The 27,401-nt window shown below is 37.4% G+C and overlaps 1 protein-coding gene across 4 annotated transcripts in view; it reads right to left on the bottom strand.

Moving 5' to 3' along the window:
- Window positions 1–635: 635 nt before the first annotated feature.
- The window catches only part of MSH3 (mutS homolog 3), a 139,621-nt gene continuing 112,855 nt past the window's right edge, over window positions 636–27,401 (bottom strand). For 3 of the 4 annotated variants that reach the window (XM_031447348.2, XM_031447349.2, XM_031447352.2), the window contains exons 21-24: window positions 16,070–16,256; window positions 12,096–12,243; window positions 6,225–6,396; window positions 636–3,942 (exon numbers count right to left, since the gene is read on the bottom strand). In XM_031447348.2, coding sequence (XP_031303208.1) covers window positions 3,834–3,942; window positions 6,225–6,396; window positions 12,096–12,243; window positions 16,070–16,256 — 616 coding nt within the window. In that variant the 3' untranslated portion in view covers window positions 636–3,833. The remainder of the gene's footprint in view (window positions 3,943–6,224; window positions 6,397–12,095; window positions 12,244–16,069; window positions 16,257–27,401) is intronic. The other variant, XM_031447351.2, reaches the window with a different exon arrangement.

Below are 27,401 nucleotides of genomic sequence, written 5' to 3'. Positions count from 1 at the left end.
GGGATTTAGTCTCAAAAACAGACTAGGTAGTAAAGCTCTAACATGACAACTAGCAGAGGTTTAGTTCCTAAATGCCACGATGTAAAGCTTTTATTATGAACAAACAAACAACTGGAAGGTCTTCTGGATAAAAATCAGTTCATACAATGGGTAAAAAAAAATGGATTCTTAAAGATGATGTTCAAAATCTATCAAGTCAGTGAAAGAGGCTTTTAATAAATATGCCAGGAAAACAGGTGTAGACCAGGATGTCCCAGATCCATCTCAGGCAAACCAGAATGGATATCCCCCTAACGTTAATACCTCTCTGGACATTAATAAACCTAACAATAATCATCTATACTAACTACAGTGTTCCAAAGAGGAAATGGTCATCATTATAAAGTTAGAAACCACAGATGGTATTAATCCAAGTTCCTTTTTCTCTTTAACCATGTCTTTAGTGTGAAATATCAAATGGCTCTTTTATAATTACTTGGCACAGCAGTAATTAATTTTGATCTTGGAACTTAGTAAAGGTCAACCTTAATTTGTAGACCACATTGGATTCAATCTAGTCTTTACTCTGGAATTCACACAGTGAGCATTGTTTCGCCAGCTCCATTACCACCACAACAGGCTCAAATTTGGACAAATTGTTGGAAGAAATTTTTATTTTATTTTTTTTAAGAAAAAGTATACTTCCATATGGATCTTGAATCTCTGGTGAAACAGTATCTTGATTATGAAAAGAAGAGTCATTTTGTTGGGTTTCTAATCTGAAAGGGTTTGGTTTTTCTTTTCTATTTCAACAAGTATTTATTGGGGGTCTACAGTTTGCCATGTTTGTCCTAAATGACAGATAAAACAGAGCAGAAAGACAGACCAAAAGATTGTCATTTCAGTGAAAAATATTGTTTAGTCATTGTAATCAATGAGATTATTGGTTCACAAACCTGACTGCACTTTAGAATTACTGGGGGGAGCTTTAAAAAAATTGTGCCTTGCCATATCAGAATTATTCATAATACTCAAAAAATGGAACCAGTCCAAATCTGCATCAGCTGATGAATGAATAAACAAAATGTGGTAAATACATAAATGGAAAAGTTTTCAGCAATAAAAAAGAATGAAGTACTACATGCTACTACATGCTACAACATGGATGAACCTTGAAAACAGTAAACAAAATGAAAGAAGCTGGTCACAAAAGACCCCATACTGTATAACGCCATTCATATGAAATGTCTAAAATAGCAAATCCATAGAGACAGAAAGCAGATTAGTAACTGGGATTCGGGATTTGGGGGATGAATGGAGAGTGACTGCTACTGAGAACAGGTTTCTTTTTCAGGGTGATAAAAATATTCTAAAACTGACTATAACCATGAGAGAAATGTAAATAAAGCCATTACTAGGTATCATCTTACACGTTAGGATGGTTACTGTCAAAAAGACAAGCAGTAACAAGTGTTGGTGAAGGTGCGGAGAAAAGGGAACCCTCATACCGTACCCTACTGGTGGGAATGTAAACTGGCACAGCCGATACGGAAAACAGTATGAATGTGTGTCAGAAAACTAAACACAGGACTGCCACACGAGCCAGCAGCCCCGCTTCTGGGTACACAGCCAAAGGAAATGAAATCCGGATCTGAAAGACATATCTGATTAGAATTGCTGCCCTCCTTAAGTTTGGAAACTGGAGTATGTGCCCCATCAATGGCATCTTTCCTGCTAGTCTCCATGGTACGTGTGTACCTCATTCAACTGCCACAGTGGACTCTGCCACAACTTTCCCTTCCGCACCTCAGTATCCCAGGGGAACGAAACTCACTGAGACATGCAGTTGGTCCGTGCCGGTCTTCTCCCGAACTTGGAGCAGCCCTGACCTCCTGCAAACTGGCTGACTGGCTGACATCTTGCTTTATGTTAGAGAATCTATCGTGTAATGTTCCACATTGTCACTTGCCAGACACTGTGTACTGCCACTGCCGAGGCACACTGCTCTTGGGATCCCCTCCTGCTTTAATGTTGACACTGGCCTAGGCAAGCCAGGGATAGCCCAGAATGTCCACTCAGACATTAGCACTGATGGCTGGTCCCTGCAGCTCCCTCAGGCATGGGCTTGACACTCCTGGGTTCATCTCCTTTTCTTGCTGGACTGCCAGTAAGGTGACAGTACTACCTCTGAAATCCTGTTAATATAAAACATTTATGGTCTTATAGAGTATTGAAACATTGCTTAAAAAGTATCATTCTTCTAAAAATTTAAAGAGTAGTCTATAGCCATACCACCCTGAATGCACCCAATCTAGTTTTAAAATTTAAAGAGTAAATTCCAACTAACCCTATTTGGAGACACTATTGCGAATTTCACTATATGTTAATATTTCTGGAGGGATAGTGGAATCAACCAACATATACTCTAACTCCACAAAGGTGGGGAAATAGAAGGTTAAAGTGTGAGTGACTCAAAGGTATAGCAACCAACCACCCTTCAACCAGTGGACACTAAATTAACTGTGTCCAGGGGTCACTGTTAGGGCCACCGTAGGAAGTAATCTTAAAGAAGGAATCAGGAAAATGCCCATCTAGTGTGTAGAGGACATTTCACTGAGCAGGAATAATAAATGGGTGGGAAATAGGATGGAGAGCCTTTGTGCAAGATCATATACTTAGAAACAAAAATATAAGGATATGAGAAGCCAGGCTGTAAGTACTAGAAAAAAGCTCAGGGACGTAGCTGAGCACGTGTCACCCTAAACATGCAGGGAGGGGGCGCTGTTAAGAATCAACAAAGCTTAAGGTTCCACACTGGGAAGATCATACACTTGCTGTATCGGTTAGTAGAAAGGTCCAAAATGAATCAGCTCAGTTCTGTGTACTTGGGAAGAGCAGTGACCTTGGTTCTATAATTAAATCAAAAGTAACAAATGCCAGATAGTTGAAAATCAACAAAATTCAACAGGAAAAAACCCATAAATTATAGCAACTATTCATTAAATGTTTATTACTGGAATGAATGACAATTTCATCCAATAATCTTTAAATTGCTTAAACTGTGACATTTAATTTTTCAAATTTCATATGACCTTACTCTTTCAGTGCTCTAGCTTCTAACAGCTTTCTATTTCTCTTCAAGAATTCTTATGCTGACTATAACTCAATACACAAAAAAAAAACATTCTTATGTTCATAGTGAATAAACGGGTGGCATTATAAAATTATTTTTGCTCCAGTGTAAAGGTATATTCCTGCCAGTTGCACTTCACCCAGTTGCAAATGATCTGAACCAAAACAAATAAAATTATAAGTTAAATTTTTATGTCATTCTAAGATAAGCAAGATTATACTGTATAGCACAGGGAAATATATACAAAATCTTGTGGTAGCTCACACCGAAAAAATGTGACAACAAACATACGTATGTTTATGTGTAACTGAACAATTGTGCTCTACACTGGAATTTGACACAACATTGTTAAATAACTATAACTCAATAAAATAATGTTAAGAAACAATATGTTATGTCATTCTTAAATTTTATGAACTGTATATTTTACCACTTTAGGTTTTACTTAGAAGGTTCTGATTTTATGTGAGTCTTACTGTCCCTGAAATTCTCTAATGACACGATAGAGATCTTAATATTCAAGTGTTTATACTCTTAAAAGTCAGGATGGCAGGAACTTGAAACAGACTTTCTACACAAAAAGCCTCTCTGTTTCTAATAGGAATATACCATGGTCATGTTTTCTGCTCACGTCACACAAAGATGGGCTATAACTGGAGAGTTATTTTGTACAGTTGGTAGTTCAATTTTCTCTTTTTCGTTAAAGAATGTAATCTTAGTTTTAATCAGGAAGAGAAGTAACTTCTTCCATTTCCAACTCCTCTGTCCACTTTTGCAAGTCCTTTGCATCATTTATTGTCCATAACTTCTCAAAACACTTTAGCCGTTTCCTGGAAAGAAGATAAAATACTATTTACTTTATAAGTCAAATTGTTAGGGAACAATACATCTCATCGAAAGCTATGAACAGTCTGTGACATCAGACTAGCAGGCAGGACCCTGTGGCTGGGAAGCTCTGTCAGCATCAGACTTCAGGTGAAAGGAGTTTTCAGTGCTGCTGCCGTAATCAAGGGATGAAGCTGTGGATCAGCACTCCTGCCTCCGGGGAGGGGAGAGCCCAGCTTCCTCCCCTTCTAACTCAGCCAGAAGGGGTGTGTGCTCACAGGAAGAAAAGTACAACTCATTTAATAACATAAAGCTAGCTACTGAAAGAGTAAAATGCCAATATAACATAGACCTACTTTTTTTCTGGAGAAAAGCAACCCAGTTAAATGTTTAGGGTCTAGAGAGGGAGTATCTGAGTTTCAGTCACTGCTCCACCAATAACTAGCTGATGACCCTGCCTTCCTCGTCAGCTTCCTGCCCTCACTTGGCCTCATCTTCCCCAACTATAACATGGGGATGACAAGGGTACCTATCTCACGATGCTGTCACAAGGATTAAGTGGGTAAATGCATGGAAAGCAGAAAGAACCGTAACTGGCACAGTGTCGGCTGCTGTGAATGACTGACTGCCCAGACTTGGTTGCACAGTAAGCTTTCAATAAGTATCAGCTATTAACAAATCCATATGAATGCACCAGATTCACTTTGGTTTCTCACATCTGGCCAATGGAATAGGTGTGATAAACACTTTTAGTGTGTTTTTTGATAAATCATCAGATTCCATTCCAAGGCAACCTCTTCCTACAACTGTCTTGTCAAGGTAACTTTCTAGACTTCAAAATACCATATACTAGTTGGAAGAGTTAAAAAATTTATAAATAATCTGTGAATTTTATTGTTCTGGCTTTCTAGGCTAGATAACAGCGACATGTATGAACTCTCATATTTTATTGCCATCTTGCATATGCATCTTTTGTAGTAAAGTTTTTTTTTTCTAGTTTCTTTAGGGAAAAAGAAAAATGAGACAACAAAAGAGGACTTAAATCTGTCTTCTGACTTTGCAGATAACTAAGGGCTAAGCTTATTTTTAAACTCTGATCCCTTTTCTCTCCAGAAATGTTTTATATTCTACTTTGTAACAAATAACTAGAAATAGGCTCTCACTGATTGCATCACTTGCTTCTAATTTGGCATCATGGAAAGGATCCAGATGAGGACGTCAACAGAGGAAGCTACATGACTTCCGTAGTATTCTAGCACCCTGGACCCGGTCCACCACCATTTACCACTGCAAGGTGTGGAGCGCAAGGCAGGAGAACAGCAGCAAGGAAGCTGGCTGCACAACTGTACCTCAGCATCCAAGCTGGCAACTGTTTCTTTAACTAATATTAGGTGTCAATTTCACAATATTTAAATTGGTAATGATTTCCAGAGCTAAAAAAATATTCTTATAGTATGGTGGCCAGCCAAGATGTTCTATGTGACTAACAGTCTGTTCACCTGTGGTCACACGGTTATGGACCAGGTCAGTAGTGTCCAGCCCCAGGCAGATCAGACTCTCTGGGCAGAGGAGGGGTGGGCAGGAGGTGGTTGAGGAGCTTATGTTGTTTGATAAATTAATCTTATATTTGGGAAACAAAAAGCTATAATTTATTATTTATTAATGATATTTTCCTAGGAATAACTTCTTTCTAAAGTATGTCTCAGGTGTATATGAAGATTAGTTTATATACTGACTACATACTGACCAGATATCCAGGGTAAAAGGTGGAATGCATTCACATAAGCATTCTAGGTGACACAGAAGTCAGTTTAGAATGAAAAATGTGTCACAAACAAATCCACAAAGTGACATGTGGATACTGCCTCAATCACCTAGCTACATGATACTATTATTTTCATTCATGTCCTGACAGAATTCTTAATTTCTGAATGCAACCACTATATATATGAATAAAAGAAGTACTGTAAGTGTTTTATATATTGAGGTTTCTTCTAGTAATTTTCTGCATAAATGAATATTTTAAGCAACTAAATGTGTTGGCACACATAAGGAATCAAGTTTTTAGAAAAATGATTGGAAAAACCAATCTTGCAACTTAATAGATAAAGATATGACTAGAGAACTCTGGGAAGAGCTGTTTTCATTTTATTGTAATTAAATGTTTCAGAATATTTGAAGAGGTACTTGAAGGAAGATCTGATGTTCATTTATAGGACAATCTTCTCCCCTGGACAACTTGGAACATTTCATTACAAATCAAAAAATGCAGCACAATCACCCTGACCTTTTCATATTTACTAATGTTTCCAGCTCTTTTGACTTGATAGCTGCTTTCTTCAAAATTTCTCCAGGAATATCTGCAAGTTTAGCCACATTTAGTCCATAACTCCTGGCTGCAACTCCTCTGGTTATTTGATAAAGAAAAGTGACAAAATCAACAACTGGGTCTTCTTCACCTAAAAAATAAAGTTAAAAGAGAGAGAAAGAGAGATAAAGAAAACCATGCTTGAAAGTTGGAAAGAAATCAGAGGATTAAAGACAACATATAAATTCTTTTAACTTTACTCAATTAAAATTCATAACCTATAAAAGAAATCCACTGTCCCTAATCACTTGTTAGCTCCTTTTATCAATATTACATGTTTAGAAAAAGGGCAAATGCGTCTGCATTTAAGATTTATCTTTTAGCTCAGTTAAACTGGTCCTTAACAATTATTCATTGTAAGCTAAGAAGTATTTAGTTTTATGCTGCTTGCTGAAAAATTTGAACAAAATTTCTATATCAAAAAGAGAGTGATTCTGATACAAGGCATAATATAATTTCTCCTTTAAAAACAGATTTTTAAAAAGTGGTATCAAAGAGGAAAAATGTGTTCACCAAACAGTCTCTTGTACATAATGTAAAGTAACATATACAAAAGATGTTTCTAAGACTGCTAGAAATAAAATAACAAAAGCAGGTAAGGAAATATTACATGTTGCACAGTTTAAATTACAAGACAGAGAAACTCTGGCTTATTAAATACCCTAGTTAACTAACAGTTATACATATTGAAGGGGATGCTGTTCGGTACTACCCAAATCCCACTTGGGACTGAAGGGTTTATTGACCCAACTGTCAGGAAATTTGTTAGCCTGCAACCCTCAGCTGTTGCTCTTGTTGGGAACTGCCTCAGCTGAAGAGCTCTGCTTCATGCAAGGTCACCCTGGGCAGCCTGCATGTGTGACTGGTTGCTCAGGGGGTTGACAGGCAGACTCTAAGAGGCCACCAAAAATCCCTGCCTCCTGGTATTCATGCTCTTACGTCACTGCCTCTCCTGGAGTGTGGGCAGGACCAAGGGACTTGATTCCAAAGAACAGAATATGACAAAAATTATGGTATGTCATTTTTGCGACTAGACTAGATTACAAAAGACTGGCCTGTCTTGAGCACTCACTTTCTCGCTTGTTTTGTCTAAGGGAAGCCAGTTGCCATGCTGTGGGCTGCTATATGGAGAGGTCCTCATGGAAAGAAATTGATGTCTCTGGCCAATAAGTCAGTGAGGGCCTGGAGGCCTGCCCACAGCCACGTGAGTAAAGTTGGAAGTGGATATTCTGAGGGATGCCACTGACCATGTGAGGGGGCTGGGCCATGGGCTGCCCCAGTCAAGCCTTCAAATGACTGCTGCCCCAGCCGATACCTTGATGGAGCCTTGTGAGAGACTGTGAGGTAGAGGTGTTCGGCTTAGCTGCCCCTGGATTCCTGACCCACAGAAATTATGAGATATTAAATATTTGTAGTGCTAAGCTGCTATGTTTTGGGGGTAATTTGTTATGCAACAATAGATAACTCATGAAAAGTATAAAAGCCTGGCTCTCTCACCTCAAGGTGAGCCAACTCCAGCCCAGTCTCAGAGCTCAGTAGGGATGGCTGAAGCCTCAAAACTGTAACACAGCTGAGTCCCGCCTAGTCCTGTGCTTGGGTGTTGATCAGGAGAGCACTCCCCAGTGAAACTCATGCGAATCTCAGAATCTGCTTCCTGGGGAAGCCAGCCTATCACATACTACATAAACATGAAGTTACAATGTTAAAAGAACTGGGATATAATAAGCACAATAATACAAAGACAATGCTATGGAGGGGTTCAGAACCAGCCTCCCCAAAACGTGCCGCTATGGCACGCAGGTTATCTTGAGCTGAAGACAATGGAGGTCCAAAAGGCTCAGGAAGGGCTTTTTACCCACCTCCTCAGTGGCCTAAGAGAATTTAGATGGGGGTGGGGGGACCCTGGCTCAGAGACAGAGCTATTACCAGAGGTAACTTTTATCTTCTATCTGTATGGCCGGACAAATATCTAATTACCAAATATTTGTTTTTCTTATTGCCCTGTGAATTACCCTCTTCCTTACCACCTTTTATTTTTATTTTTATTGAAGCAGAGTCAGTTACAATGTGTCAATTTCTGGTCTACAGCACAATGTCCCAGTCATGCATATACATACTTATATTCCTTTTCATATACCCTCTTCCCCTTTGAAGCCCCATCTCCTCTCCCATTTCCTAGGTCAGGAAGATACAGAAGCCTCAACTGCCCAACCTGCCTTCATATTCTTATGGGGCCCCGGTAGGTACATAATTACATTTATTTTTCTCCTGTTAATCTGTCTTCTGTTAATTTGATTATTAGATCAGCCAAAGAACCAAGAAGGGCAGAGGAAAAATTCTTCCTCCTCAACAGCTGCATACAGTTTAATTGTTGATAAATCTAAAGCACCTCAGGATCATGCAGCTTTTAATTACGAAATTCAATATAACTGCACTGTGTTGCAAAAATGTCCCAGATGAACCAGATTCACAATCATTTCTGAGACCCTAGTATACTTAGCATAGTTCTACCGAAAACTTTTCTCATACATTATTTCATTTGATAAATGTGTATGCTTTATTCTTTTATCAGCTAAAAACAAAAAAGCCAAAAGACTGAACACAACAAAGAAAAAGGATAATGGAATTTTCTTTAACCTCCTCTAAGAATTCAGCCCCAGACAAGTAATATGTTTCTAAGGGTCGGTGCTGGAGGTAGGAGGTGAAAAGAAAGCTAACAGTCTCAGGAATACACAGACTAAAACTCACATTACAAAGCACTAAGAGTAACTTTTGCCTCTAAATAAAACTTAAGGAACACAAAGAACAGGTGAGGAAGTGGGTGGGAAAAGACTAGGAAAGAAGCATGTAGAAACCACTGCCTGCTAACCTGGATAATCTTCTGCTACCCCTCAGTGCTCACAAGACCAAAAGCGAAGTGTGCAGCAGCAGGGTATCAAAAAAGCAAACTTGTCATCTTTAAGGCAAATATAGCCTTTATCATTTCAACTGGGTTAGTCCTAACTGATGTCCCCACCTCCAGTCTCTCCTCTACAATCTAACTTTCACACTGATCTTTCCTTTAAAAAAAAAAAAGAAAAAAAAAGATTAATTCATCTGTCTGTCCATCTGTTCACTATCCATCCATTCATCTTTTTCTGAAAGTGTACTAAATGCCATAAAATCCCCTCATTTAAACATTGCTTTGCTGATGGGTTTTTCTTTTTTTGCTTTATATACATATAATATATAACTAGCAAAAAGGGTTTCTTACATATAATACAGCTATAAAATATAGCTAAATTATATATAATATTATATTGCTCTGAGTGACTCATCAACACACCTCAGTACAAACAACTGCTGAATTTGTCATCACGTGCTAGTCTCCACTTTTGTACTAATTATGGTAGTGCTTACGCCGCCAAGATAAATAAATTTCCATAATCACCTGAGGGAGCTGTTTTTAGAGTTATAGTCTACCTTGAGACCATCTTTCACCCCCGTTCCATGGGAGAGAGGGAGGGAGAGGCAGGGAGGGGAAGGGAGAGAGAGTATGTGTATATAAAGGAAACGTGGAGGCAGGGAGAGCCAAGTCACAGAGGAGATGGTAAAAAAAAAAAAAAAAAAAAAAAAAAGACTCACTTCTCTACAGTCTCACAATAAAAGTTCCTGATGAGGACTTTACTTACAAGCCATGACCATTTCTTAAATGGGTATTATTGAGAAGCTTATCTGACACTGCTTAGAATCAGTGAAAGCAATAATTCATGTTTCTGCCTGTTACAGGGAAACTTAGCAAAAGTTGACCCCTCACTCCACGCCTTAACGGAGGCACTGGGGACTGAACCCGGGACCTTGTGCATGCTAAGCACGCGCTCTACCGCTGAGCTATGACTACCACCCCAGGCAAAAGTGTTTTAAAGCAGAACTTCTCTAGGCATTTATTAGAGATGTGTGCTGATCAAATAGTTTCTGAAGTCACTTTCAGGATAGATTAAAAAAGAAATTAGAGGTGGCTGAGTCCAGTGTGAATGTGAGTCCAAGTGTTCTGACTGCCAGAATTACAAGCAAAGAAAAGGGGTTAAGAGACTTCCTAGGAAGGCAGCAAAGGCAGATCTCTGGACAACAACCAGTTCAGATGAGCAGGAGGACATAGGGCTCTAGTAGAAATGTCCTCAGTGGGGAAAACTGGAACCAACAGGTTCAATCATGTGGAAAAATGTCTAGAGAGGTGTTTTACAAAGCTATTGGGGGACACAGGAAGATTCAGCAATAGACTCAAATAAACAACGAAAGGAAAAAAAAAAACAAGGTGATTATTACCTTCAAGAAAAGAGAAATACTTGTCTCCATACTTGGTTCATGAATAAGCAATACCTACTTGCAGTAACAGTGAAAACAAACAGTGACGATGAATGAAACAGAAAAAATGTGAAACGACTATACCAGGAGGAAGTGGAAGGGGGTGCTGGAGACCCTCATTTAACAGGAGAAGTCAGTAGTGTGTCTTGAGGACCAAGAAACAGGAAAATAAGCACAGGAATTTAGAACTGTGGAAGAAACGGGTGAGAGTCAAGAGCGGCTGCCTGGGGACAGGGATGGGGAGGGGCCGTGGGGTGAAGTGGTGGAAGCAGGGGACCACTGCCTGTTAGCATGAGTCTCTAGCATCATTTAGTTTTTTTTAATTATGTTCATGAATAAAAACTTAAATCAATAAAATAAAATGCCAAAACACTTAAGAAGTAAGGGTCTGCATTAGTAGGCAGCTCACATCAAACGCTTACCACTGACCCTTCCCTGTTGGTGAACTCTTGTTTATCCCACTGGGTTTCAGCTTATAAGCTTCCCCTGTCACTTTGGATGCAGATTAATAGATATGAAATTGCTTCCATGAGAGAATTTATGATGTGTTTTTCATGACTAGCAGGGTGGTGAAAGGCAACGATTGCCTAATATTACATTTATCTTAGGTCCAATGCTTTGTTTTATTTTGGGCCAGTCGCCTGATTTCTTTTTCAGGTCCATCCTTACTTATTTCTTTTCCAAAATAAAATGTGGACTCTGGAGTATCTTGGATAATGGGTTTTCCATTGTAACACACCAACTGTGTAAAACCGTCACTGGCCCACAGGTTGGCAGCTTAAAAAAATTACTACTGAACAGGAAAAAAAAAGTTTAAAATCTACTATATTACTTACAGCACTTGAATTTATTTCTATTAGCTAACGGTGTTCTTTTTCATGAACTGTTTCATTTCTGTGACACAAGCAGTAAGCAGAATGCTAGGAAAAACAGCCCACGGCAGTTTTAACAGAGTAGAGGAGGACCTGCAAGCAGAGGACGTGGATTCTAGGCTCAGTTCAGCCCCTACCCAGGTGGCCGACATGGGCAAGCCACTTTACCTGAGATTGAGTTTCCTTATCAAATTAAGATAAAACATGCATCCAATATAGAATATGGCTCCTGGTAACTAATTAATGTTAAATGATATTTTGGGAAATATATTGAGCATTTTAAAAGATGACTAATACACCTGACTCTTAGGGCATCTTTCCTGAAATGAATCTAAGAGTAAAACCTAAATATCCCCCCTTACCCAACCTTCTTCTTATAGAAAAATAAGATAAGGAAGGCCAGAGAAGGACTCAGAGAAGGTAAGGATAAATGCAAATCCTACTTGACTCTAAGCTTAGAGAAAATGAATTTGGGCAAATGTCAATCAACATTCACAGTTTTCATTATTAATTATGCTCCTATGAACTTCGAGTTATCAATCATGAAAACCAAAAGAATTCTAATTGTACTTACTGCAAGAACATCTCATACCTGGATCCTGTTTGCTTTCATCCTCAATGACCAAGAATCCCATGTGATAATTCCCCACATGTTGTGAGTAACTTTTTTCTAACTCACAAACTGGTGGATAATGCGTAACAAACAGGGTAAAGGATTTCACCTAAAGCAGTAAGACAAAATGAATGTTATTTTATTTTTAAATTTTAATTTAAACTTTTCTCCAGCTTTATTTTGAAAAACTTCAAACATTCATAAAAGTTGAAAGAAAAGTACAATGAACACTTATATATTCTTTATCTAGACAACCATTTAATATTTTGCTGTAAATTTTCCCTTTCTTCCTCCCTCACCTCTACACACACACACACACACTTTTTTTCCTGCACCATTTGAGAATTAACTGCAGCCATCGTGACACTGCATCCCTAAATACTTAAGATTCTATCTTCTGAGAACAAAAACATTCTCCTACATAACCAGAATAAAATGATACACTCAAGAAATTTAACATTGATATATTACTATTTACTAATATACAGCCCATGAATTTCCCCAACTGTCCCAATAATGTTCTTTATAAATTTCTTTATATTTAAATAAAAAATAAAGGCTCATGTGGTGCACTCAGTCATGTCTCCTTAGCCCCCATTACTATAGAAAAGTTCCCCACCCTTTTCTTTTTTGTCTTTTATGACTTTAACATTTTTGAACTATTCAGGAGAGCTGTTTTGCACAATGTGCCTCAATTTGGAGTCGGCTAATTGTTTCCTCCTGATGGAATTTAGATCACACCTTATTGCCAGGAATATTACATATATATGTACATGACATATCCTTTCCAGTACATCACAACAGGAGGCACATGATGTCAATCTGACCCATTACGGGGGATGCTAAATCTGTTTATGTGGTGTAAGTGGGTGCCTAGAAGATTTCTTCATTGTACTTTTTTCTCTTTTGTAATTATTAAATAACCTGTGGGGTATTAATTTGAGACTGTGAATATCCTTTTCTCCAACAATCTTTCACCCAAAGCTTTCACCATTTGTTGATCATCATTGCCTGAATCAGTTATTATTGTGCTAGTTAATAAATGTTTATTTAAAAAAATGGTATATTGTCATAGTTAATGTTGATTTAAAAAAACACCAAAATGCCAGCCAATAAACAGCATTCTCTATTCATTAGCTTACATTTTGTAAAGTACAGCTTCCCTTCATCCCACCTTACCCCCCATCATTTTAAAATTTATTTTTGTTTTATTAGTATCAATATAGACTTGTGGATTATTTAATAAGCACTGCTTTAGAGCACACATTATATGTGTTCTAGAAATCCCTATTTTAAGGGAAGTTAACACCAACTCATGGTCTAGAAAGTAACAGAAGAGGGTAATTAAATTGAAGAACTCCAGTGCTGATCCATCTGCCATTTACTTTATTTAAAGTCATAATGTATACCTTCTCTCTAATTACAATTAAAAATAAACTTATTAAGGCAGGATTTCTTTTGACAAGTTGCTCTTAAAATCTGCCCTGAAGCATCTTAGGACTGGCTGTCTCCATGGTGCCCCTTCCCTGAGCTGACGGGCAATTCTAGCTGGAAGACATGAGGGTCTGGGATACACCACCGCTCTCCTCAAGGCCATGTTCAGCTCGCCGCAGCAACACAAAACCTCCCCAACTCCTCTTCTCTTTTCTCTCTCTCCATTTCAGCAATCAAAAGACACCATGAAAAAAAATGATTTTTATCTATAAGAATGTTAATGACTCTTGCTCCTGATAAATCTTCAGTGATTTACCTCCAAGGTAAGTTTTATCTAAAACTAATACTTTCTTCATTAACACTTAAAGTAACCCAAAACTGCTATATAGGCAATGAAAACAGAAGTGACAAACTCAGTTCTGTCAAAATTGGTTCCTGAAGGTTCTTAGAGAATCTTGGAAATACTGACAAACTGCTTTTGGTAGCCAGCCTCCAACATGGCCCCAGAGATCTTTACTTCCCAATGTTTATGCTCTTGAGGAGCCCCTTCCCACAATGAATCGGGGTTGGGGGGGCGGCTGTGTGGTCAACAGAACATGATGGCAGTGACAGCGTGTGGCTTCTGAAGCTTGCTCATAAAATGCACTGCTGCCTCTACCTTGGCCTCTTGGAACACTCCCTCAGGGAGAAGCCAGATGACACTCTGTAAAGATACTCAAACAGCCCTGTGGGGAGGACAGCAGGGAAAGGAACCAAGGGCCCTGGCCAACCACCAACACCAACTTGCCAACCATGTGAGTGAGCCACACTGGAAGAGATTCTTCCTGCCCGGTCAAGCCTTCAGATGACTCCAGCCCTGGCTGGCAAGTTGACTACCACCTCAGGAGAGGCCCTAAGCCAAAACCACGCAGCTAAGCTGCTCCTGAATTCCTCACCTCCAGACGCTGCGAGACATAGTAACTGATTATTGCTGTTTTAAGCCACTTACTTTTGGAGTAATTTGCTATGCAGTCATAGTAACTGATAAACTGCTACAGAGTAGAAATGATGAAATCACAGTTGACAAATTCAGCTCTGTCATATTTTGTTCCTAAAGGCTCTTAAATGAATGTTTTTATTTTTTATTTTTTATTAAATGAAAAATTCTTCAAATTCTATAGTGCTGTACAAGTTTCACACATGGCTTCATGTATGAAATGATTTCATTTAATCCATAATAACCCTTTTTCCCCACCTACCCCTATGATGCCCCTCCCCCATCCCTCTCCCCATTGGAAATCAGTAGTTTGTCCTCTATATGTGTGAGTCAGCTTCTTTTTTGTTTTATTCACTAGTTTATTGTATTTTTTAGATTCCACATATAAGTGATATCATACAGTATTTTATTTTCCTCTGACTTACTTAACAAAATGCCCTCCAAATCTATCCATGTTGCTGCAAATGGCAAAATTTCATTTTTTTTAACAGCTGAGTAATATTCTTAAATAAATGTTTAAAATATGTTTTGGAGGCAGACACAGGACTTTACTGAACCTGTGAGACACAGTTTCTATAATGAGGAAAGAAGTTCTTGAGCTGTATCTTTCTGCAAATACAGAATTTCTTTTCAAAGAAAAATTAAAAGTATTTCTTTTAAAATAGAAAATATGCCATCATTAACTATGTAATCTAACTAAATATTAAAACTGAGGGCCACAAAAATTTAAAGAAAAGGGGATTTTATTTTTGCATTTTTTTTGCAAAGAAATATGAGAAAAATATGCTTTTATTGGCTATTTAAGGAAGAAAGCCAGAAATGAAAATGGGAGAAAGACATAGAAACAAAGAAAAGTGTAAAAAAGTAGAGAACAAAATAGAAAAAGAAAAAACAGAAGAGACAAGGTTTAGGGGCAGGTGCTAAGAAGGAGGGAGAAAGGGGGAGAGGTCAAAATAAACAGACAGAGAGGATTAATAAAGGGGAGAGTCTGGTAGAGATGACATGGATTGAAAGTTTGACACAAACAAAATTTCACATTGAGATGCTCAGAAATGAACTCTGGAGTACTATTACTGAAACAGAGATACAAATAGATCCGATTAAAGGCTATATGGAGATCTTTTAGGATGTTGCCGGAAAAAAGTATTTCACAGGACAAAAATTGCACCATCTCCTAATTTGGTTCTTTTTTCAAGAATTGGGTTGCAGGTGGATGGATGCAACTCTTGATTTAGAGTTTGCCAAGGATAATAAGATACAGTTCTAGGTGGAAATATTGCCAGGGAGGCCTTTCTCCTACTGACCAGGTTTATTCTGCTTAAGCATAAGAAAGGGAGACACATCAAAGAGTGACAAACATTATTCAGGGCCAGTCTACCTGAGTTCCACGTAGCACTTGAATGATCAATTGCAGGCAGAGGATCAATTATAACAAAGATAATTTTGAATATTTAGAAACTGAGGTCAGGAAAGCAATTTGTATAGTACGTACCATTCATGTACAAAAGGTTGGCAAGAGGCTTACCTCTCTAATAAAATGCTCAAGTGTAGCATAAGCTATGGCGATTCCATCGTAGGTGCTCGTCCCTCTTCCCAGTTCATCCAAGATAACCAAAGACTGGGATGTTGCTTTTCTTATTATTTCTGCTGTGTCAGTCAGTTCTTCCATAAATGTACTCCGTCCTTTGCATATGTTATCTGCAGCCCCCATCCTACAAATAAGATGGCAATACCCTGATTTTCCTGTGAACGCCATTAAGAGGAAGCCAGACATTATTTTCTGAACAATAATGACCCCTAGGGGGTCTATGTTCTTTGAGCCAATACTAGCTGAAATTATATTAAACAAAAGAAAACACATGTTGGCTATAAAGAGTGTCTAACATCAAATAGCACCTTGTAGAAACATTCTGGGTAGAATCTGAGGTACAGGACAGGGCTCCTGAAAAGGAGGGAAATCTCTGACTCGGCGTTTTTTTTTGACCAATTATTTCAAAACAGAGTTTTGGTGCTCACAGGGGAAAACAACGCTTCTCTGGGCTGCTGTGTTTAAAATCCATGAGCACAAGGTTATTGTACAACCCTAAGCTTTTTCCAGTGTCTCCTTAAGAAGATTCCACACTGATACTGTGAATTAAGGTACCCTGTTGAAATCACTTATTCAAATGAAAAAAAAATTTTTTTTAACTAGAACTTGAATTATAGAGGTTCCTATAACACAGGTTCCTAAAATGGGCTCCAGGGAACAGTCCTTAGAGATGTCAAGACATGGGTCCGAAAGACGTAAGGGTTCTTCCCTCTAAGACTCCTTTGGGGCCTTTCACATTTTACTACACATCGTGCGTTTCACAGAGCTGATCTAGTACACAGCACTTCCAACTCATTTAACCATGGACGCTTGAAACTTCTCCTGGAGCACCTTCTGAAAATAATGATCTACAGAACACATTTGGTAAAATGTACCAAAAAGAAAAAACCTGAGGTGGGAAGAGAATAATTACGTACACTCACTCAAGGTCATGCAGTCAACAGCAAAACTTAGAATTCAGGCTTTGAAACACTAGCCAGCTTTGTGAATGCTGGTAACTATTTTCTTAGCAAAATGCCTTCCTCAATTTAGTTTTGCTGCATCAGTTCACATGTGACCAACGGCAGCATAATATACCTCTTATTTCTGGAGAAACTCATGGTAAAATTAAGCTTTAACCATCCTGTGGCTGGAGCCCTGGACCGGACAAGGGAGACTGAGTGTAATGTTTCCCCTACTCCAGACTGGGAGAGGCTTAGAAGAACTGCTCCAGGAATCAGTGGCACTTAGAAACTGTAATTAACTACATCTTTGATGGAGGTTTTACTCAAAGTGCTGTCAATTTTATCCATTTTAATATTGGTAACTACAAAACTTAATTTCTAAAATATTGCTAGCTTAGGAGCATGCTAGTTACCTTTTCAAAGTTCATTCTGTTTTTTACCTCAATTTTCAATGTTTACTTTACTTATATTTCCCCTACCACAAAGCTAGAAGATTAAACTTTCCTATCTCTGTAACCACTCTGAATTCTTCAGAATCATAATGTTTGACGCCCACTTACTGTTTGATTTTATTACTGATAGGTTGCGAGCTGACAAAAAGAACAAATCTTTGGCTGATAATAAAATAGCTCCAGTAAGGCACATATTTGGAGGTGGGGGGCTTCTTTTATTCTCGAGAATTAGAATAACAAGCAAAAACCAGATAAGATTTTAATGCAACAGTTTAAGTACTATACTTAAGCGCTTTCTAGAAACACTATGTTAACAGAGTGGTCTCATTGGGAACTTCAGGAATTGTAGAATGCTCTTGGGAAAGATATTCAAAGGTGAGATTTCAAATCAGGAGGGAGGGATGAATGATCAATCAATAAAAAACATGGTAGCTAATTGGTTGTTTCAGGGGAAAAAAAAAACACAGAAAAACCAAAGATGTATCCCTACTCAAATCATATTCCCAAATAAATTTATATGAATTTAAGAGCTGAATGTAAAAACAGAAACCATAAACATACCAAGCAGTCTAAATGAAATTTAACCTCTGGATGGGTGGGTGGGTGGCTTTATATACATGGCACTGAAGCATGTATACAGCAAGATCCATGGTATCAGCGTGCCTCATGGTATCACAGGATTTCTGTCTTTAAGGAGGCCAGGCCAGATTTTAGGGGATGTTGGATGTATTTTTTTTTTTAAACAATGGTCCCAACGCTACTATTAGACCAGTGGTTTACAAGTATCTTTTCAGCTGTTAAATCCATTGTTCACATGAAATTTTACTAACTTAACTCTGCAGATGAGATAAAAGGAATGGTGATTTGGTCAAGAACCCAGCACCATGAGGCCTTTTTCCCATCCAGAGGGGGCTCTGTGGGGCTCTTAACACCCTGCAGAACAGTCTGAAAGCCACTGCATTAGGAGCCAACACATTTTCTTTCAAGACTGTATTTTTTATAGCACCTGATGATAAGGTAGCAATGCTGCCTAGCAGACACTGAAGAAATGCTGGTACCTTAATCAGTCACTGAGGCCACTGGGGAAGTATGCATTTGTAATTGTGGGAACTGTTTATTGATAAAAATATTTTCTGTTAACTTCTCTTAAGAAATTCTTCTTCTTAAGAAATTCATTTTTCCAATAAATTTCAGCAATAGAATGACTTCATATGATCCTGATGGATGCAGAATTTTATCACTAACACATTTTCCTTTTGGTTTTGGTTACTAGGAAACAAGTGAATAACACCTTATAATAACAAACAGCAACCCTTACTTTATCTTACGTTTCTATCCTTATTTCTCCTTGATTTTTGAATACCATATTTCACTCTTATTACCCTGCTCTATTGTGTATCTCCCAGTAAATTGCCTAAAATAAGTTTTTGAAACATGGCAGGATGTAACATAATTAAGAAAAAGTTTGTAATTTTTTATTAATTCAAAAAACATTTACGAGATATACTACTGGACAATGATTCCGAAATTTTTCAAATGTTAAAATATGTTAGAGACCTAAGGAATTTCAGAACCTATGTCATAATCATCATTCCATCTATGTTTATATTCAAATGTAGTGAAAAATGGAAAATTCATTTCTTAGGTTTCATCTCAGAGTTAGGTTGCTCTGAGTAGACAGGTTACAGATACGTGATTAAGAAAAAAAATCACTCTGATATTTTTAGGAGTGGCAGCCGACTAATCTGTCTAATCCCCTACTTCCTCCTAGTCTATAACCCTTATATAGGTCAACAAAGCTTAATAAAACATTAATGGAGAAAAGAAATTATTACTTTTTGAATCAGCTTCTAAAATTGAGAATACTTTCATGCAGACTTGAACAAGGGTTTATTTTTATGAGATCCTGATATTTTGAGGTAACATTCTAGATATTTCTAAATTTTAGCAAAAGGGGTGGGCCTCTGTCCCTTCAAAACACAATCTCAGCTTCATGAAGGAAAATGCTAGCATGAGGGAGAAATACTGCAATTAACGGGGGGGGGAGAAAAGATTCTTTAATATTGAATAAGTAATTAGAGCTTAAATATCAAAATTGTTAAAGAGGCAATAATTATTTGTACCGCAGAAGGATTTTTTTGACATACTTTAAGTGCATTTAAAACAATATATAACATAAGTATATATATTACATATATAAAACTAAAATTTACCATTTTAACATTTTTAGGTGTATTAATTCAGTGATATTAAGCATATTCACAATGTGCAGTCATCACTACTATCCAACAGCAGAACTTTTTATCATCCTCAAACATTCCGTTAAAAAATAACTCCCTGCCCTCCCCTCCCCTCAGTCCCTGGTGACCACTATTCTGTTTTCTGCCTCTATCAATCTGCCTCTTCTACATTCCTCATATTTGTCCTCTAAGTGCTTTGTATAGGAGGGCTTTTTTAATATTGGCTAATTTTGCCTTCTTTTTGAAATTAAAGATGTTCTATTCACTTCACTATGCTAAAAATTTCACAGAATTCTGTCCAGTATGGGAGTCTTGGCTTTTTTATTGCATCTTATGCAACTTTTACAAAAGGAAAATTATCTCCTGAATAACAAAAGTATTCTAACTTTTAAGAAGGATGGTGTAAGGAGGAAAAAAAAAGTTAACGTCTAAGAAGAGAAAAAGCCACGAAAGAATACCAAATATTAAAAGATACGTAGATACTGCATGGTATTTAAAAGGTATAAAAATGTGCAGTAGTAGAGCTGAACTGTATTTAATTAAACATAAACATTAACCCAGAAATGGAATGAAGTCAAATAATTCACTACTATATGTGTGCATTTTTAAAAAGCTTGGAAGGCCATATACCTAAACAATATGATTTCCAGGTGGTGAAATTACAGTTATTTAATTTTTTTTTCCTTTTTGAGCTTTTCTATAGTTTTAAATTTGCAAAATGAACAAGTTTCACAGTGTCATTAGAAAAACAAATATTATTTTTAAAAATCACGAAATGATACATTTAAGAACACTTTATACTCTACTGTATCATAATGTTAAGACAAGGCAAAGTGATTTTAATTACCAAGATAAATAACCAGCTTTCTTTTACCAATATTAAAAATACTTTATTAGCAGCAATGAAATTATTATAATAGACAAAAAAAAGGTTAAGTCTTTCTCCAGTATAATTGTTTCCACTAACAGTTGCAATCCGATCACCTACGGTAATTAAAGTCAATTTTTAACAGCCACAACAGTCAACTACAATATAACCAAGCAAAAAACCACTACAGCAACCTTTCAGTGTCAATGGAAACATTGCTGAGAATCAAGGCAGCAATCCAGTAAAATGCCAAACTTTGGTTTACATGAAACCATGTTCACTGAACCATCTGCAAAGCACATGCAGGCACCACTTACGAAGGTCATGGGTTATCAAGGTCATGGGTTATCAAGGTCATGGGTTATCAATCCTATCAAGGGAATCCCACAGTGTGCTGACTGGGCAAATCATTCCTCAGTACATCTACTAGTCTACTCTGTGGGTTAGTCCCAAGAACTCCAAAGGAAAATAGTTAACAGGGCAAATACTCTTTCCCAACCTTAACTATTATTTGAGGAAAACCACAAATAATTAAGGCCATCAAAGGAAGGATAATATTAATCAGTAATGACGGAAAGACTAATCAGGTTAATTAATAAGATCAACAGAGGTGAACTCAACACAACCAGAGGAAGCATCCTTATAACTGAACTCACATTATGAGCACCAGCAAACCACAGACTTTGTTTCTGTTTTTCCTTCTGTAAAACATCGTGTTGAAATTGAACAATGGTTCCTAAATCTGGATATATTTCTGAGTCACTTGCAGAATTTCTTAATTACAGAGTCCAAGAGTCTCCTTCATCATAATAGTACCTCCAGGGGACCCACATTCAGGGGTCCTGCCTGGAATATGCACTTAAAACTGAACCAAAACAAACCAAACCCTCAGGTGACTTTGAAGCATTAAAGGTACACAACCGGTTCCCATCAAAAAGATGAAGTGAGGTATCTCCTGCTTGGTAGACACAGCTCTCGGAGCTAAATAAAGCAGACAGACTTTCATAAGCAACATTTCTGATGCCAATAAAATTCACAACAGCCTTCTCATTTAGTAAAATATCACTCATAATGTGGTTCTTAGTGCTGGTATTTACTACCAACTAGAAGACATGCACTGATTCGCGATGTTTTCTTGCTGTCCAAGAAGGATGGATATATATATATATTTTTTAATAGAGTACAAACACTCCACATCAGGTCCTCAATCAATACTTGCTGAATTAAACTAAACTGGGCAAACAAACCACTGATCATTCACACAGCCAAAAGCAAACATTTAAAATAATTTAATTTAAGTATCTGAAGACCTATTACCTTCCAGTTCTCTCTCACAATGAACACACTGGTGACATTCTGGGTACACAGCATTCCTGAAGCTGGGGGCCATGAGAGAGTTTACATGGCGAATGTGGCATGAAAATTATTAACCGGGGGCCATTTAATGTAAATACCCCATTCTACCAACATTTAATTGACATAAATAGAAATAAATTATGCTGAGAGAAGCCAACTGTTTCATTTTTTAAAAACCAGACTTAATAATTCATTGTTTCTCTAAAACTTAATTACTGAGTCTAAAAAGTTGAATGATGTTTAAGTTTGCCTTTATCAGGATAATAAAAAACAGATACGTCAAAGATGTTAATGATCCTCGGAAATACGTGTCTAGAAATATTTCACTGATGAGTACATATACCACAGTACACAGATATAAATACACCAATTAGAGCCAAATGTATATGCTTGCCAAAATTTCACTTTTAAAAAACGCTTCTTATTCAGGGAAAGGTTCGTATGAGGTTACAACATTCAGAAAGAGATTCTCAAAGCCTCCTGCTTATAGCTTTTCATACATCTATTTATTCTTATAGCACAGTGCACAGCACATAGTAGGTACTTAATGAATATTTATGGAAAATATGAATTTAAGCCTAGGGTTGTAAATGTCTAATTAATAAGTTAAAAATAACCAATTTAAAGTTTGGAGCCAAATTTTATGTATATATCTGCTAGATTTTAATATTTTTTTTCCATTAAGCACAAAAAGGATTTGAAGTGATTTAGAATAAGATATTAATGACAGAAGAAATACAATGAATATGAAACTAAGACTATAAGCCATAGAGTAGGATTCTCAAATTTGAGAAAGCAAATTTAGCGTGAGCTTTTACAGTGCTAATTTTGGGGTCTCATCTGAAGATTTCAATATAATCAGGCTGTGACAGGCTTTAGAAAGTAGCATTTTTAACAGTCTGATTCTGAAGCAGTTCTTCTAAGAATCATGCTGGAGAAATTATTCATGGGAGAGATACTCCCATGTAAGAAGAGAAAGGGAAAACTAAACCAAATTTGTTTCTACAGCTGAGCCTTGAATTTAAGCTCTTGGCTTCTTGGCAGTCAAGACAAAAAGGAATTAAAGAGGAAGCAGCCGTTGGTGATAACAGGAGGCCCGGCAGTTTGTCAGGCAAGGCCACTAAGCTGCTTCACATCTCTCTGTAAACAAGCACAGCATGCACATAGAGAGGGAAAAATTCCTCAGCATTAATAAAAAGTGATTTATCAGATGGTACTTCATGTAAAAGACATTAAGTGACAGAAATCAAAATGCTCTTATGAGCAGTTTTAGAGCATATACAGAAACATCAAGAGGGTATTTCTTATTCTAATTAATTTTAAAGCATAGGGACAAAGTTTTATGCACTGCTGGTGGGATCCTAAACTGGTCCAGCCTCCTTGAAGTACAAGATGCACACTCCTTACACTCAACAGTCCCACTCCTAGATAAAGCCCAGATTCAGAAAATTCACTCATGTGTTCTAGATGTGTATAAGACAAGTATCAGTACTGTTGATATTTGCAGCAGATTTGAATCATGTTAGATATTAATCAAGAAAAATGGATAAACCATGGAATATACATATAATGGAATATCATAATTAGAGAAAAATGAGTGAACTAGAATTATATGCATCCATATGGATAAATTTCAATAATGTAACACTGAGGGGAAAAAGCTACTTGCAAAAGAATAGTTTAAAAGCATACTAAACAGGGGGAGGGTATAGTTCAGTGGTACAGCGTGTGCCTAGCATGCACAAGTTCCTGGGTTCAATCCCCAGGACCTCCATTTAAAAACTAGGCCCAGTACCTCCATTAAAAGATACATAAATAAATAAAAACCTAATTACCTCCCTCTTCCAAACATTTTTTTTAAAAAGCATATCAAACATATACAGTTTAAAAGCCTGCCAAATAATTCAACATATTGTTTCAAAACATACCTATGTAGTAAAAATATAGAGAAATTCATGGGAGAAAAACCAGAGTCAAGAAGGGCAGTTACTCTGGGTGGGGTGGGAGGGGACAGAATCAGGAAGGATTATGGATTCAGCTGTATTGGCAATGCTTTACTTCTTCAGTAGGGTGCAAGCTACATGACGGACTGTTACATACATGTCTGAAGTATTTCATACTGAATAACTGAAAAATATGAAGGCATAATATTAAACCATATCCTAGTGAAAATCCTAGAGATATAACTGAATGTGGTCCCCAGTGACTCCTTTCCAATGGTAACAGGACGAGAAGGCGATGAGGGGGGAATGGACAGGGAACAGGGTCCTTACACTAGAGCAGTGCATCTCAGATGGAGCTCTCTGCGGTTAGAGTTCAGGGAATCTCTACATAGCAGACACACTGCAGCCATTAAAAAGTGTGAGACTCATCTGTATGAAATGACAGGGAAGTTCAGTTTCCTCCACACATTAGGAAATAGTAAGCTACATAATAATAATGCTTAGTATAGTAACATCTAAAAAAGAGATTTATGTATATATGTAAATTTGTGGAAATTTATGTGAAGAATCATAAATAGATGCTGACCTGGGGAGAAGGTAAAGATTTCACCTTCTGCCCTATTACACTGTAAATAGTTTTCATAATAAGCTTCTATTGCTTTTATAATTAAACAGCTGAACTCTCCAGTAAGGGCTTGGGGGAAATGCTTTTCAATCTTGGCTATACTTCAAAACCATCTGGGCACATGTAAAATTCTACTTCCAGACCCCACCCCAGGACAACTTTAAACCTCTGAGGGTAGGGTCCAGGTATCAATGTAACTTAAAAGCTCCATTAAAAAAATCCAATGTACATTAAGGGTTAAAAAATCATTGTCTCAAATGTTAGATGCAAATGGCGATGTGTCGGTTATGAAAATTAAAGACATCAGGTCTTGTATACTGATCTGACAGAATGCCATCAATTCTTAAAGGAGGAAGAGCTAGTGTTACTTAGAGGCTGGGTTAAAACTTTGGAAAAATTAAGTTCTGATATGTTGCATTATCTGGGAGGGTTTAAAGCTTAGAATCCCAAATTCCACGCTACAGAGTTTGCCCCAGGGAAAAAAAGTATTCCCAGACAGTGACCACATATGTATTTCACTAGACTCCTATGAAACATCTTTTTGATTGATACTACCCTTAATTTACTTGGGGGAGGGGATGTGCTTTTGTCACACATTTATTTCAGAATTTAAAAAACATTCATAAGCAAAAGAAAAGTCACCATAATCCCATATCCCTCATGGTATTTTGGAACACAGCCTTCTATCTAGATCGTTTTCTCTGCATATATTTACATACATAATTTCTCATATAAAAGTGGAATCATACTGAGTGCCAGGCTTTGTAACTAGCTCTTTTTTTGTATTGTAACAAGAATATTCCTTCATGTAATACTACCTCTAGATAGGCCCACCAGACCAAGTAACTAAAATGTATCCCCAAGTAGCTGAATAAATTAGTGTTTGAAGGAGTTAACTCAGAATGAATATTACCATACTGAAACAATGAATTTGGGGCTGGCAAAGTTTAAAGCTCAGTTGTTCTTTTACACAGTGATTAGTAATTGGTCTAGCTCCTTAAGGCTGACCTTGGTTCATGACATCAAGGCACGCCACCATGCCATCAGCATGGAGGGATAAGCCCATGTTCCCCATGAGCACCTACCACGTCAGCCCCTTCCTGAGGAACAGGAGGAACGGCGCCACCATCGCTCCAGTCTGTGTGGGTGGTGCCTTTGGGTCCCGGATTCTTAACTTTTTACATCCTGAGTGTTCCAAGAGACTAGGCACCAGGGGGTTTATATTTGGTTAACTTTTTTCAAGGATAAAAACAAAGACCAGCAATTCATAGTGATTTCACATCCCTTAGAAATTCTTTTCAAAACAAAGTTGGTATTATCAAACTTCTTGTTTTATAGATGTGAAACCTGAGGCTAAATTCAGAAAATGAATACTATACTAACATATATATGAAGATAGACTTAAATCCAAAATACTAATGACAGACTCTAGAAGAAGAACGAAACTCAAATTTACTGAGTGAGTACCTATTATATGGTAGGCACTTTATGTACTTAACTTTATTTAATTCTCACAATAATCTATGCTTTACGCAGTATTATCTCCCTTTTACAGGTGAAAAAAATGAGACACCGAGAAGTCAAGTAATTTGGAAAAGGTCACATAGGTGTTAAGTGGCAAGACTGAGATTTGTATCCAACTATCATACTTACAATATAATATATATTATATATAAAATACATATATATTATATAATATATGATATATTACAATAATTATAAAACTAAAAAACTATAATATATATATATATATATTTAATACCATGATATACTTTTTCTAGGCCCTATAAGTATGAAGTAACTAGTGCATGGTCAGGAAATTGGTGAACTTGTATTGAAACCTGAGTTTTCTGGCTCTTAAGTTTCCATCCTTTCCCACACATAACCCATCCATTCACATTTTAGGGGCACTTAATATTAGCAAGAAATAAGAAAATACTACTGACCCAATCCAGAACTGTGCAAAGTCTGGGATTTTACCCTATTCACATCAAATTAACCCAATATGGTTTCGTGGATACTGGCAGAAGACACAAAAACCCTGAGTCAGAGACAAAGGACTTTACCACCCATGTTGGGTTGCATCAGCTGTCAAGTCCAGAAAGGGCAATGCAAAGGGCTCACCAGGGCTGCTGCACATGCATGACTGTATTACAAGACAGGAACACTGAACTCGAGGGATTCACTACTTGTGTAACAAACGGAAGCAAGCTTCCTCTTTGGGGGGAGATGTTACCTCTTTCCTCAAGATGGCTTGCTACAAGCCCAACCCGGACAAATGCCCAGGTGGGAGCAATCAGGGGCTTTGCTGGCATACTCAGTAGGAACCTGCAGGGACACTCAGGGCCCATGGCAGACTGCTTCCATAAACATGACCTTAAGGCCCATAAAACAACAGATACTTAAATGGTAAAGCATATGAGAATGTCCCATATTTCAGTGTTTAACTCTTTACAATCTGTTTATTTCTTTAACTGACTCGAATGATTCTTTGCTAATTAACTAATGTTTTAAAGTTGTGATCAATCTTGCAGTATAAAAAGATCAGTATCTCTTGTCTTTCAGATAGATCTAGAGGTCTGAATAGATTTAGGCTTGATTTGTTTGCCCAGACTTCATAGGCTGTGTTACAAACTTTTGGCTAACGTCTGGTTGTCTCTCTTTTGGTAACATTAACAGCCATTTCTAATTATTGTCTAGACCTATTATTATATTACGGGTTGCGAGAGAGAGAGAGACAGAGAGAGAGAGAGAGAGAGAGAGGGAGGGAGAGCGGGAGAGAGGGAAGGGGTGATAATCATTCTATCATTCCTTCCTAGCTGGCTCACTTGTATAAAAAAA

The sequence above is a fragment of the Camelus dromedarius genome, chromosome 3 (assembly GCF_036321535.1).
Source record: "Camelus dromedarius isolate mCamDro1 chromosome 3, mCamDro1.pat, whole genome shotgun sequence".
Taxonomy (NCBI): domain Eukaryota; kingdom Metazoa; phylum Chordata; class Mammalia; order Artiodactyla; family Camelidae; genus Camelus; species Camelus dromedarius.
This window is presented reverse-complemented; position numbering and strand designations above follow the sequence as displayed.